At 31.6% G+C, this 14,469-nt stretch overlaps 2 protein-coding genes and 1 long non-coding RNA gene across 4 annotated transcripts; all 3 read left to right on the top strand.

Moving 5' to 3' along the window:
- The first annotated feature begins 22 nt into the window (after positions 1 to 22).
- On the top strand, positions 23 to 4,186 carry LOC111619978. The gene is made up of 2 exons (XM_023361816.1): positions 23 to 330; positions 1,249 to 4,186. Exons 1-2 carry the CDS (start codon positions 264 to 266, stop codon positions 3,153 to 3,155), a joined length of 1,974 nt encoding a protein of 657 aa, XP_023217584.1. The 5' UTR covers positions 23 to 263; the 3' UTR covers positions 3,156 to 4,186.
- Positions 4,187 to 4,369: 183 nt separating this feature from the next.
- On the top strand, positions 4,370 to 9,334 carry LOC111619981. 2 transcript variants are annotated; one of them, XR_002755848.1, is made up of 3 exons: positions 4,370 to 4,483; positions 4,556 to 4,636; positions 9,056 to 9,334. It is a non-coding gene; the product is annotated as an uncharacterized LOC111619981 (long non-coding RNA). The 2 variants fall into 2 exon arrangements; XR_002755849.1 differs by lacking the exon at positions 9,056 to 9,334 and adding an exon at positions 6,686 to 6,773.
- A 796-nt stretch (positions 9,335 to 10,130) lies between these two features.
- On the top strand, positions 10,131 to 14,296 carry LOC111619977. The gene is made up of 2 exons (XM_023361815.1): positions 10,131 to 10,438; positions 11,359 to 14,296. Exons 1-2 carry the CDS (start codon positions 10,372 to 10,374, stop codon positions 13,263 to 13,265), a joined length of 1,974 nt encoding a protein of 657 aa, XP_023217583.1. The 5' UTR covers positions 10,131 to 10,371; the 3' UTR covers positions 13,266 to 14,296.
- The last annotated feature ends 173 nt before the right edge of the window (positions 14,297 to 14,469 follow it).

Below are 14,469 nucleotides of genomic sequence, written 5' to 3'. Positions count from 1 at the left end.
ATTCAGCGTTGCCAGATTTGGCTACTTTGCGCCAAATTGGGCTACTTTTTTTTTAGTTTGGCGTTAAAAAAAGCATTTGGCGCCCTGGCTACTTTTTGGGCTACGAAAATTTGACTTGGCTACATTTTGGGCTGGTTAAACAAATTATTTCATCCTTTGTTTTGCACCTAGAGTGGTAATACCTGTGAGCTGTCTACTCGTTTCGTTTTTAAACATAAATAAATTATAAAACTTATATAAATTATACTATTATTGGTATTAAAATGGGCAAATGGACAAAGTATTCTCGGTCCTTTCGTAAAGAATGGCTTCAAGATAAAAACCTTAAAGGTTAGTTTTTTTTTTTTTTTCACTTTTAATAGATCTTCCATATATCGCAGTTGATGGTTTATTTTAAAATAATTCGATATATAGAAACTTCAATGTACAGAAGCTTATTACATTATTATAATAATTACTAAACGAAACTATTTGAGCTACAGAGGACGCCATGTTGCTTTCCACCGTAAACTACTACAATGCAGACTGCACGTGTGAAATTTCACGCCTTATAAAATGAAAAAATAACAATCGGTGCAGCTATATTTAACAAATAAAAGCATTCATTTTAAATTATTTTTAATTTTTTATGTAGTTTTTCTGTAAAAACACTTTTTGGGGAGTATTAAGGAAATTATTTCTCGAAAATTTTTTTGATGTCAGTTTCGCATTTGAGTGGAAATAATTATTTAATATGATAAATAAAATTCTTAGGGGTTTTCCAAGTGCCGTTTTTGTTGCTGGAAGAGTACCCAAAGGGGCTAATATAAAAACCATTGTCTGTATGTGAATTTCTTATAACTTCTGCAATTTTTGTCCTATACATGTAAAATTTTGGCTGTAGTCGTTTTATGTTGTGATTAAAGTATGGGTTATTTATTTGTCTAATTGATTAACTCCAAAAAACAAAAAGTATAGAAATTGATAAAATAATATAGGCCTTCTTTCTTTTCTAGAATTTAAATTTAAATAAATATTTAGTAATGTTAAGCCTAATTATTAAAAAAGTTTATTTCAAATATAAAATGTTAAGCATCATTCAAGTACTTTAGCACTAAAATTTAAAAGATTCAAAAAGTGAACTTAATCGATTTCGCCTGTGAACGGCTCATAAGGAGGTCCCACTGTATTTCACTAGCTTCATTCAAAGATGATTTATTTTTAAAAATTGGTCACGTTGTTATCAATTAAATTAAATTTGTTTTTCAGATTGGATTTCAGAAGATCCAACAGCAGAGGACCATGTTTTCTGTAAATATTGCAAGTGTAGTGTACGTGCACATTATTCTGATTTAATGAAACATGTTGCTACAAAGAAACATAAGTCTAATGAAGTTCAGTGTGGTAAGTTTCAGCCTCTGAATGTACTTGAAGTGCCTAGAGTATTGCCATTAGCAAAAATTCGCAGAGAGGCTCGAATTGCTCTGTTTGCTGCAATGAGCACATCTATAAACTCTGTTGATACTCTTGGAGAAATTCTGAATGATGAGTTTAAAGATGTAAGCAATGGCAAAGAAACATTTCATATGCATCGTACGAAATGTTCTGCTCTAATAAAAAATGTTTTGGGACCTTATCTACAGCAGAAACATCTAGAAGATTTGAAAACAGCAACAAAATTCTCTCTTATGATAGATGAGTCAACTGACGTATCCGATTCAAAGCTCCTTGCTCTCTGCTCCAAACATTACAGCAGAGAATCGGGAAAAATGATCACTTGCTTCCTTGACGTGGTTGAAATTCAAGATGGATGTGCTACAACTATGCACGATGCAGTTGTGTATAAAATGCAAGAGCTGGGTCTAGACAAAAATAAATTGATTGGAATTGCAACTGATGGTGCTGCTTCTATGTGTGGAAGAAACAACTCTCTTTATACACATTTGAGAGACTTTTGTGGGTATGATCTGATACATGTTAAATGCATCTGCCACTCTTTGGATTTGGTGGCATCTGCAGCGAAGGATGAGCTGCCAAGTAATATCAGCTTCATGCTACAGGAAACAACTGAACATTTTTCTCACAGTACACTGCGTAAGAATATCTACAAACATCTATTTCATGTGATGAATGATACTACTGATGAAGTTTCAGCTGACCCATTAAAGTTAACAACCCCAAGCAAGACACGATGGCTATCTATTTCTCTTTGTGTAGAAAGAATTCTTAATCAGTATGAAGACCTGAAGTTATATTTTTCAGTTTATCCTGCAAAGGACTACAAGATACGTCTTCTTAGTGAAATGTACGGAGATGCTAGAAATAAAGCATATTTGCTTTTTCTGGATCCCATTCTTTCGGAACTCCGGAGAGTCAACTTACTTTTTCAAAGTGAAAATATAGATACTTTCGCAGCTATTAATGAATTACAGTCACTGTTTATATCATTTGCAAAAAGAATTATAAAACCTTCAGTCATAAATAACCATTCTCTAGAACAGTTCTTGTGCATGGATTTGATGAATTTAAAATCAGTGTACTTGCTCATACCTGACTGTGACTTGGGTACAAATTTTCACAGTTTTCTCGAAACTTCATCATTTTCAGTTCATTCAAAATTTGAGATTAAGGAAAGATGCTTTAATTTTTTAAAAACAACAATTCATCAATTACAAATTCGGCTACCAAATTCAATACAGTGGTCAAATCTAGTGGAAAGTGTGCGACCTGCAAAACTTTTACAGATTTACGAAATTGAATCAATCATAAAAAACATTTCCAAAATACCGAAATCCATATGCGATTTTAACAGCGTGGAATTAGAGAAGATGATACGCTGTGTCCAAAACATTCCAGGAATTACTCCAGACACAACGGGAGAACATTTTTGGAAAACAGTTATTGAATATAAGGATACTGCAGGTAATAATCCTGCAACACGACTTGCTGAAGCAGCGTTGAATATACTTACACTACCGATATCAAATGCTTCAGTAGAAAGAGCTTTTTCTGCTGTTAATTATTTAAAAAGTGACACAAGGAACAGAATGGGGTTGCAACTTTTACGTGCACTCCTTCACATTCGATTTTATTTACTTTCCAGAGACATACGTGTGAGTGAATGCAAATTACCTGAAGAATTACTTAAAAGTATTAATAGTTCTATGTATGATTAAGGCATATTATAAATTATAACAACAATTATGTAGGTTATAAAAATATAATCTGTATATTTATTGTGTTGCATTTATTCCATTAGTTTTTAAGCCTGAATAAATAGAATACTTACAAACCGATGTTAATGTTTTAAATTTTAAATACTGCACCTATTGAATCTAATGCTTTATACATGTTGACTGTGGCATTTAGCTCGAGAGCAGGGTTGTTCCAAGCCTTTCTAAAAGGGTACTAAAAAGAGTATTAGATAACAAAAAATGGTATTAAGTTTTCTTTAAAAAATCGACTAGTGACGTGAGATAGTATTTTTTTAAATCGATATTAATATCGATAATACGACATACGTACAGTACTTTCAGAATCAATACATTATGTCAAAATGATCTATTCACTAATGCAGGCATTACTTTGACCGTAAACTGCTGAATGTATGTATATATTATATATTATTTAAATATATACTTATAAATAATATATAAATTTATAATTTTTCAAATTTCTATTTATTAAAATATATATAGTGTTACATGTTACATACAAAATTCACACAGGCTAAATTCATATATTGCAAGAATGCTATTATTCTTCAACAACAATCAAATAAACAAAATGTTGAAAAAAGTAATGAACACAAAGTACTAAACTTTAAAATTATCACCTTGAAAAATCACTGGTAAGATCATCATCATCAGAATCTTCCTCACTGGAATGTTTTTGTATGGTTGAAGCAGATAGTGATTTCCTGTGTAACATTTATCTTTGTTGCTTTTAAGTAGCTTCTTTGCTAATAACAGTGCTTCAAGGCATAGGTAAAAACTCGATTTTGTATAGTTTTTATTAAATGTAATTGTAAAAAATACGTTCAACTGCTGCACTTGAATGAGGAAGCAATAAAAAAAAATCTATTTACTGCCAAAGTAAAGTAAAATAATACAGAAATATAGAATAAAAATGAATGTTTTGAAAGGAAAGGTATTAGGATTTTATGAATGGTACTAGAAATATGGTGTTGGGTATCTTGGTGCTATGACAAGCAGATTAGTACAAAAGTACTAGGTAAAACAACACCTAGTACAAAAGTAGCCCAAAAGTAGCCAACTGTTCCTGCAGTTGGCTACTTTTGGGCTACTTTTTAAAAATTATTTGGCTACAAGGACAAAAAACTTCTGGCAACGCTGATACAGCAGTGTCAAAGCCGCTTTATGTAACTTTTCAACTGCGGTTGCTTTGGATACGCAGCGTAAACTGGGTGTAGTCGATATAATTTAGTTTAAGTTTATCTTAACTGAAAAAGCGGAACATCTGAATGCATTTGTGTATATTGTTAGTGAGTGAATATATATATTTTTTAAAATCATAATATGCATTGAATTTTAAACGAATATGATTTTGTTACTAGCAATGTGAAAAGATAAACAAATCGCATTATTTGCTTTCTCTTTTCTGAAATAATTATACAAGTTCTTGAGTTAATAGAGAGGTAAGTAATCATATTAAAACCTATAGTTAACATTTATTTTAATATAATTATTTATTTCATAAGCAACTAATTACAATTGCAGAAATATCGTATTTTTCGCTCGTATTGAATAGCATTGGCGGATATTAGAGGTTTAGCACGAAAGAATAAACGTGACTTGTTTACTTTAACATATTTTATCTCACACATTTTAAAATCGAAAGAGATCAATTAGAAACCGAAACAGAAACCGAAACCGAAACCACTGTAATGTGTATTGTGCTTTCGTCTAGTGTTTAGAAATATATCTATTTTATTGCTCGAAATTTCGTATTTTATTTTATGGTATCGTAATTAAATAATTTATTAAAATAATAATAATTCTTTTGATGTTAATTTAAGAATAATGATATTAGTATGTATTTCTTAATTAAAATTATTATTACTAGGCTCTTGTTTAGGATTTTGTTTAACAGAAAGAAATTTTTCGTGGCAAAGTTTATTAATTTTTACGAATTAAGTGTAGCGTAACACAACACAACACAGTAGACTAAGGAAGAATTGATCGCATGAGAAATAAATGTTATATTTACGTTTTATGTATTATTTACTTAATTACCGTAATCTAATTTTGGTTAAAGTGTACATCTAGGTAACCTCAATGCCGTCGGTTCGGTTAGGTTTGGTTATATTAACTATATTTTTAGTAGACGTTTCCTTTTTATTTATTTTGCTCAAGAACTACCGTGAATCAATAACTAGTGACGTTAACACTCGGCGGTCTACCGGTGGCGCCCCTCCGGGAGGAGTCCGTCGGGAGCACGAACAGTCGGAAGCGCCGCCATTGGGGTTACCTAAGTACACTTTGACCCTAATTTTTTAAAATTATTTTCAAATGGTGGAGTTAAATCCAACGTCTGTAGAATAACAGGTTGTCGTATACGGGAAACATGCTTGCCATTTGTGAAGTTCTAGACGAGTCCAAATCTCGTTAAACGCGCTGAAAAAAATGCTTTAATTATCGAAAGGAAATATGGCACGAAGCAACGCGCACGTAAACAATATAAGTCTGAGCACAGTCTAACCAGCGTTGCCATAGGAAATTTCAAAACGTACTGAAGCTCCTTCAAAAAATGTACTACAGTATTTTTATAGTTGGTTGCTTTTGATATTAATATACCATCATGAGTGCTTTTTTAACGTTTTTTTCTTAATGATGAAATGCAAATACAATCAAGGTGTGACTTGAAAAGGTTAATATTTAAATATAAAACAAAATATTTAAAATTAAATATTTCATTAAAAAAATTTTATGAAAATAGTTTGTATGGTTTTTTGTTAAATACAGCATTAAAAGTTGATTTTTTAAAAATATAATAGTGATGCATAAAAAAAAAATATATAAATTAAATATGCGTGGACAGATTCAAATTAACAAAAGTTATTTCTTTTACTAAGATTACTGAAATCAAAGTTCATAATTTAAGAATTATAGTGTTAGAAAATAATGTAAAAGTACAGTGTAGGGCCATTAAACATTTAATCCGCGATAGTGCATAGCACGTCAATCACGGACATTCGAAATGCCAAAATGATAGCTGTCAACATCTGTCTGGAGTGTTTGAGAGGCCATGTCCAGGTCCGTACGAGCCATAGTGTCAAAAAGTTTGGAATTCAAGCTTTTTGCGCGGCTTAAGCGTATTCGCGGATTACTGGCCCGCGGCTTAATGGTCCTACATTGTATATATTATTTATACTCGTACAATTTCAAAACTATTGGTCGAAAGTTTACTTAGGTAGTCCAAAATGTTCGCACTTCCAACTGTTCATGCTCCCAAAGGGCTTTTCCCAGAAGGGGCCACCGGCAGGCCGCAGAGTTTATAACGTCACTAGTTATTGATTCACGGTAATTCTTGAACAAAAAAATAGGAAACCTCTACTAAAAATATAGTTAATCTAATCTAACCTAAGCTAACCTAACCTAACCCAACCGAAGCTCAGCCATTTTGGACTACCTAAGTAAATTTTAACTATTGATTTCCTTACCTGTCCATTATTTTTGTTTGACAGAGTTGAATTGTTTGAACCACGTGGCATGAAAAATTTTCTCAAGGTCCTAATGAGAATGTGCAGACGATTGAAACGTGTGAAAGAGGACCACTGCGTCAAGACATTTGCACGTGCAACTATGACTGGTGGCGTGTCCCTAAACTGAACATCAGATACACTCCGATACGAGCCATGTTAGGCGAATCCGTGCTATACGAAACAAAATGACTAATGCAAAACGTAGGTTTACGTTCTAGAAGTTAACAAAAGTATACTATTGTTTTTCGTTACTAAGAGAAATATGTTCATTAAAGCAATCAATACTTTATTTCCAATCAATAATTGAGCCGTTGATTTTGAAAGTGGGCAAGTCTATTTTATGCTATTGCTAGATATTTAATGGTTTGCATTTGAATAAGTTTAAAAATATTCGTAAACAGTAATAGACTTATTTTGTATTTTTTTGAGTTATTTCATGTAAATTTAATATGCAATAATGGTTATCTGTGTTAGGTGAAAAAAAATCATAATTTTGGTTTGCGCCAATGGACTTGCCTCACTTTCAAAACCAACGACTCAATTAACTAACAAGCACAAGTAAAAGTACTGTTAGCCTAATATTTTATTTAAACGAGAGCGTTTTCTCTTTTTAAAGTAACGTTAGAAGTATCGTATTGTACGAGGGATACCTGTATTAACATTTTACATAAACTTAGATAATTAGGACAAACAAACATAGGCATATTAGACGTATATTCTGCACGCACATAAATTATATCATACATATCAAGTTTATTACTTTTGGCAGGTATAATGTGATGTTTGTTGAATTTTTATGGCAGATTAGTTCTCATATACTGTTATATTCTAGTTATTTTAGGGGTTATCATACAAAAAAACCTGAGATCGTTGTTTTATTGTAAAACTATCAAGGAAAATATATGTCATTCAACTTCGTCATCTAAAATGTGTGTGTTGAAAAATTGATAGAAAAAATTTTAAGTCAAAGGTTTTTAAAAAGGGGGACAAGAAGCTACGCGACAGATATAAAATTATATGGCATACGAGGTATATTTATATATGTCTACCTCATAACGTATATGAGGTAGATATTAGTTACAGTTTGCTTTTTATCAATTGTATTTTTTAAAGATTTTGCGGTTCGTAAAAGATTAAGGAACATCTGTAAAAGACTAAGAAAAATTTTTAATTTGCAGTAAGAAGATTATAGCTAAGACAAAGGAAAATGTAACAGAAAAGAAAACAGGTGCATTAAGTATTTTAGCAAATCTATCTCAGAAAATGTAGATATGTAAGTGGAGTACAGCAAAATGAAGATGATAACACTAAAGGAAGCATGTCTGAAAATATAAATAACTTTATTGTAGATTTTTACTTTCCTGACTGTTATAGGCTACATAACAGAGGGAAAGTGTGGCGATCAGTCAAAAAATGACCCCACCCAAAAATTTTTACATTTTTGGACTCGGGACCTATAAATGCCGAGAAATACAAAAAAAAAAGTTCGGATGTTTTTTCTATATATGAATGTTAGTGTGTCGTGTGTGTGTAGCACGATTTTGTTCGCACTCTTTGAAGCTTAACTCCTGTGTTTTTTGTCGAAATTTTTTGAAATTTTGCTGTGAGCTTTGTGTATTAGTGAATTTATGCTAGAATCATATCTCGCGTAGGATCAGACTTAATAACGATTTTACTTGTTATTAGCATTTACATTGTTTTTCCTTTTTTTTTCTTTTTATAAAACTCATCGATATTTTCAAAATTAAGCAATTTGCTATTTTATAATAGTTAAAAATTAAAAAAAAAGCTTTTTAAAGAAAATATAAGAACAGATGGCGCCACTAAACTTGCCTGGAACGTTAAGCAACTTGTTGCTGGAATTTTTAGATAATCCATAAACGAGTTATCCATTGTTTATCATTTGTGCGGAATTTTCACTAAATTTTAATTTTCTATTGATCTGTGTTTATTTTTAAGTGAGCGTTTGATTTATTTTAAAATGACTACTCTTGTTTTCAATTGTCCAAAAACAAATGCCTATTTTAATCACAATTTGTGTTAACTTCAATATTTTATGTGTATGCCATAAAAGGAACACCAGTTCCAAATATGGCCTAATATATAGTCTCTATTTCGAAAATGCTTTATTTTTGATAACTAATGCAATAGTTCGATTTTGATTTTTTTTTCAGTAATACGTTAACAGTTGTTCTAATATATGGTGTATAGAATTTTCTATTTCGTAAGTCCAGTTTGTTAAAAAAAATATCAAAGTTTCGCTAGGCCGTAATAAAACTAATTTATTTTGTACACAACAAGAACATAAAATATTTAATTAACCCAGTAAAAGCGTATTTTCTTTCTTTTCAGTTGTAAGAAGAAAACGTAACTTTAACATTCAAACAGTAGATTATCAAACGTTGAAGTGAGAAATGGCCATCATTAACTACGTGCGGGAATTACGTATTGAATTTTTCTTGTTTTTAATCATATTTGTTATCTCGTTGAAAAGTGTATCTCAACAGAGTTTAATATTAGAACGAGTGTGCAGATTCCATTTTGGTTATTCGGAAAAAATATGCAATAATCTTACAGAATATGATTCCATTCAAGCATCTGTACAGAAAATTTCTACTCGTTACAATCTAGGAAGCGCGTNCTTTATGAAGGCATAGAGCCTTTACTACATGAAAATGAAAATTAATGAATACACTGTGTACAGTAATTTACCTGATAAGACAGACCTCAGAAAAATACTTTATGAGAGCTTTCATACTTTTATAAAGCTGTCTATAATGAAATTTAATTAACTAAAGATTTTTTTGCCCTGCCAGGGTGTGGCCGAGTTATCCGGAGTGCCCGGTTATCGAGAGCCGACTTTTCGAGGTTCGAACTTCAAATAACTGTATTTGAAGTTCAGAAACGGGAAAAATGACTTTGAACTAAGAATAGTAGTCGACTACTATTCTGTTCAATTAGAATTACTGTTTGCAATTACAGTTTCTCATAGTAATCAATAATATTTATTTTCGTTGCTACTCGAGATCAGGCTGAAATTTTAAAATTTCAACCTGATCTCGAGAACGGAGTAGACTGATGAAAGTCGAGACCAGATATCGAACCGAAGGCTTGATTAATTTAACTATATACGAACTTCTGATTTGGACCGAAAGTCACGGTGTTTCAATTCAAAAATTTTCTCCAAAACGGAGATGACTCTATTGTTAAGAAGAAAGTATGATGTCAGGGGCAAGATACCACTAAAATCAACAGCATTGTGCATTACTGCGAAGATAATACGATTGGCGACATAAGCATTTGCCTTTAGAAAGAGGTCGATGCGCACATTAAAGCGACTATGAACAGCCATATAAGCAAGCCAATGATATAGCTCGTTTTATTTGAAACGGACTATGTCATTGGTTTCAGCGTTGCCAGATTTGGCTACTTTGCGCCAAATTGGGCTACTTTTTTTTTAGTTTGGCGTTAAAAAAAGCATTTGGCGCCCTGGCTACTTTTTGGGCTACGAAAATTTGACTTGGCTACATTTTGGGCTGGTTAAACAAATTATTTCATCCTTTGTTTTGCACCTAGAGTGGTAATACCTGTGAGCTGTCTACTCGTTTCGTTTTTAAACATAAATAAATTATAAAACTTATATAAATTATACTATTATTGGTATTAAAATGGGCAAATGGACAAAGTATTCTCGGTCCTTTCGTAAAGAATGGCTTCAAGATAAAAACCTTAAAGGTAAGGTTTTTTTTTTTTTTTTCACTTTTAATAGATCTTCCATATATCGCAGTTGATGGTTTATTTTAAAATAATTCGATATATAGAAACTTCAATGTACAGAAGCTTATTACATTATTATAATAATTACTAAACGAAACTATTTGAGCTACAGAGGACGCCATGTTGCTTTCCACCGTAAACTACTACAATGCAGACTGCACGTGTGAAATTTCACGCCTTATAAAATGAAAAAATAACAATCGGTGCAGCTATATTTAACAAATAAAAGCATTCATTTTAAATTATTTTTAATTTTTTATGTAGTTTTTCTGTAAAAACACTTTTTGGGGAGTATTAAGGAAATTATTTCTCGAAAATTTTTTTGATGTCAGTTTCGCATTTGAGTGGAAATAATTATTTAATATGATAAATAAAATTCTTAGGGGTTTTCCAAGTGCCGTTTTTGTTGCTGGAAGAGTACCCAAAGGGGCTAATATAAAAACCATTGTCTGTATGTGAATTTCTTATAACTTCTGCAATTTTTGTCCTATACATGTAAAATTTTGGCTGTAGTCGTTTTATGTTGTGATTAAAGTATGGGTTATTTATTTGTCTAATTGATTAACTCCAAAAAACAAAAAGTATAGAAATTGATAAAATAATATAGGCCTTCTTTCTTTTCTAGAATTTAAATTTAAATAAATATTTAGTAATGTTAAGCCTAATTATTAAAAAAGTTTATTTCAAATATAAAATGTTAAGCATCATTCAAGTACTTTAGCACTAAAATTTAAAAGATTCAAAAAGTGAACTTAATCGATTTCGCCTGTGAACGGCTCATAAGGAGGTCCCACTGTATTTCACTAGCTTCATTCAAAGATGATTTATTTTTAAAAATTGGTCACGTTGTTATCAATTAAATTAAATTTGTTTTTCAGATTGGATTTCAGAAGATCCAACAGCAGAGGACCATGTTTTCTGTAAATATTGCAAGTGTAGTGTACGTGCACATTATTCTGATTTAATGAAACATGTTGCTACAAAGAAACATAAGTCTAATGAAGTTCAGTGTGGTAAGTTTCAGCCTCTGAATGTACTTGAAGTGCCTAGAGTATTGCCATTAGCAAAAATTCGCAGAGAGGCTCGAATTGCTCTGTTTGCTGCAATGAGCACATCTATAAACTCTGTTGATACTCTTGGAGAAATTCTGAATGATGAGTTTAAAGATGTAAGCAATGGCAAAGAAACATTTCATATGCATCGTACGAAATGTTCTGCTCTAATAAAAAATGTTTTGGGACCTTATCTACAGCAGAAACATCTAGAAGATTTGAAAACAGCAACAAAATTCTCTCTTATGATAGATGAGTCAACTGACGTATCCGATTCAAAGCTCCTTGCTCTCTGCTCCAAACATTACAGCAGAGAATCGGGAAAAATGATCACTTGCTTCCTTGACGTGGTTGAAATTCAAGATGGATGTGCTACAACTATGCACGATGCAGTTGTGTATAAAATGCAAGAGCTGGGTCTAGACAAAAATAAATTGATTGGAATTGCAACTGATGGTGCTGCTTCTATGTGTGGAAGAAACAACTCTCTTTATACACATTTGAGAGACTTTTGTGGGTATGATCTGATACATGTTAAATGCATCTGCCACTCTTTGGATTTGGTGGCATCTGCAGCGAAGGATGAGCTGCCAAGTAATATCAGCTTCATGCTACAGGAAACAACTGAACATTTTTCTCACAGTACACTGCGTAAGAATATCTACAAACATCTATTTCATGTGATGAATGATACTACTGATGAAGTTTCAGCTGACCCATTAAAGTTAACAACCCCAAGCAAGACACGATGGCTATCTATTTCTCTTTGTGTAGAAAGAATTCTTAATCAGTATGAAGACCTGAAGTTATATTTTTCAGTTTATCCTGCAAAGGACTACAAGATACGTCTTCTTAGTGAAATGTACGGAGATGCTAGAAATAAAGCATATTTGCTTTTTCTGGATCCCATTCTTTCGGAACTCCGGAGAGTCAACTTACTTTTTCAAAGTGAAAATATAGATACTTTCGCAGCTATTAATGAATTACAGTCACTGTTTATATCATTTGCAAAAAGAATTATAAAACCTTCAGTCATAAATAACCATTCTCTAGAACAGTTCTTGTGCATGGATTTGATGAATTTAAAATCAGTGTACTTGCTCATACCTGACTGTGACTTGGGTACAAATTTTCACAGTTTTCTCGAAACTTCATCATTTTCAGTTCATTCAAAATTTGAGATTAAGGAAAGATGCTTTAATTTTTTAAAAACAACAATTCATCAATTACAAATTCGGCTACCAAATTCAATACAGTGGTCAAATCTAGTGGAAAGTGTGCGACCTGCAAAACTTTTACAGATTTACGAAATTGAATCAATCATAAAAAACATTTCCAAAATACCGAAATCCATATGCGATTTTAACAGCGTGGAATTAGAGAAGATGATACGCTGTGTCCAAAACATTCCAGGAATTACTCCAGACACAACGGGAGAACATTTTTGGAAAACAGTTATTGAATATAAGGATACTGCAGGTAATAATCCTGCAACACGACTTGCTGAAGCAGCGTTGAATATACTTACACTACCGATATCAAATGCTTCAGTAGAAAGAGCTTTTTCTGCTGTTAATTATTTAAAAAGTGACACAAGGAACAGAATGGGGTTGCAACTTTTACGTGCACTCCTTCACATTCGATTTTATTTACTTTCCAGAGACATACGTGTGAGTGAATGCAAATTACCTGAAGAATTACTTAAAAGTATTAATAGTTCTATGTATGATTAAGGCATATTATAAATTATAACAACAATTATGTAGGTTATAAAAATATAATCTGTATATTTATTGTGTTGCATTTATTCCATTAGTTTTTAAGCCTGAATAAATAGAATACTTACAAACCGATGTTAATGTTTTAAATTTTAAATACTGCACCTATTGAATCTAATGCTTTATACATGTTGACTGTGGCATTTAGCTCGAGAGCAGGGTTGTTCCAAGCCTTTCTAAAAGGGTACTAAAAAGAGTATTAGATAACAAAAAATGGTATTAAGTTTTCTTTAAAAAATCGACTAGTGACGTGAGATAGTATTTTTTTAAATCGATATTAATATCGATAATACGACATACGTACAGTACTTTCAGAATCAATACATTATGTCAAAATGATCTATTCACTAATGCAGGCATTACTTTGACCGTAAACTGCTGAATGTATGTATATATTATATATTATTTAAATATATACTTATAAATAATATATAAATTTATAATTTTTCAAATTTCTATTTATTAAAATATATATAGTGTTACATGTTACATACAAAATTCACACAGGCTAAATTCATATATTGCAAGAATGCTATTATTCTTCAACAACAATCAAATAAACAAAATGTTGAAAAAAGTAATGAACACAAAGTACTAAACTTTAAAATTATCACCTTGAAAAATCACTGGTAAGATCATCATCATCAGAATCTTCCTCACTGGAATGTTTTTGTATGGTTGAAGCAGATAGTGATTTCCTGTGTAACATTTATCTTTGTTGCTTTTAAGTAGCTTCTTTGCTAATAACAGTGCTTCAAGGCATAGGTAAAAACTCGATTTTGTATAGTTTTTATTAAATGTAATTGTAAAAAATACGTTCAACTGCTGCACTTGAATGAGGAAGCAATAAAAAAAAATCTATTTACTGCCAAAGTAAAGTAAAATAATACAGAAATATAGAATAAAAATGAATGTTTTGAAAGGAAAGGTATTAGGATTTTATGAATGGTACTAGAAATATGGTGTTGGGTATCTTGGTGCTATGACAAGCAGATTAGTACAAAAGTACTAGGTAAAACAACACCTAGTACAAAAGTAGCCCAAAAGTAGCCAACTGTTCCTGCAGTTGGCTACTTTTGGGCTACTTTTTAAAAATTATTTGGCTACAAGGACAAAAAACTTCTGGCAACGCTGATACAGCAGTGTCAAAGCCGCTTTA

Source organism: Centruroides sculpturatus, unplaced genomic scaffold, assembly GCF_000671375.1.
Source record: "Centruroides sculpturatus isolate CEXI.00-Female unplaced genomic scaffold, Cexi_2.0 scaffold248, whole genome shotgun sequence".
Lineage (NCBI taxonomy): Eukaryota > Metazoa > Arthropoda > Arachnida > Scorpiones > Buthidae > Centruroides > Centruroides sculpturatus.
This window is presented reverse-complemented; position numbering and strand designations above follow the sequence as displayed.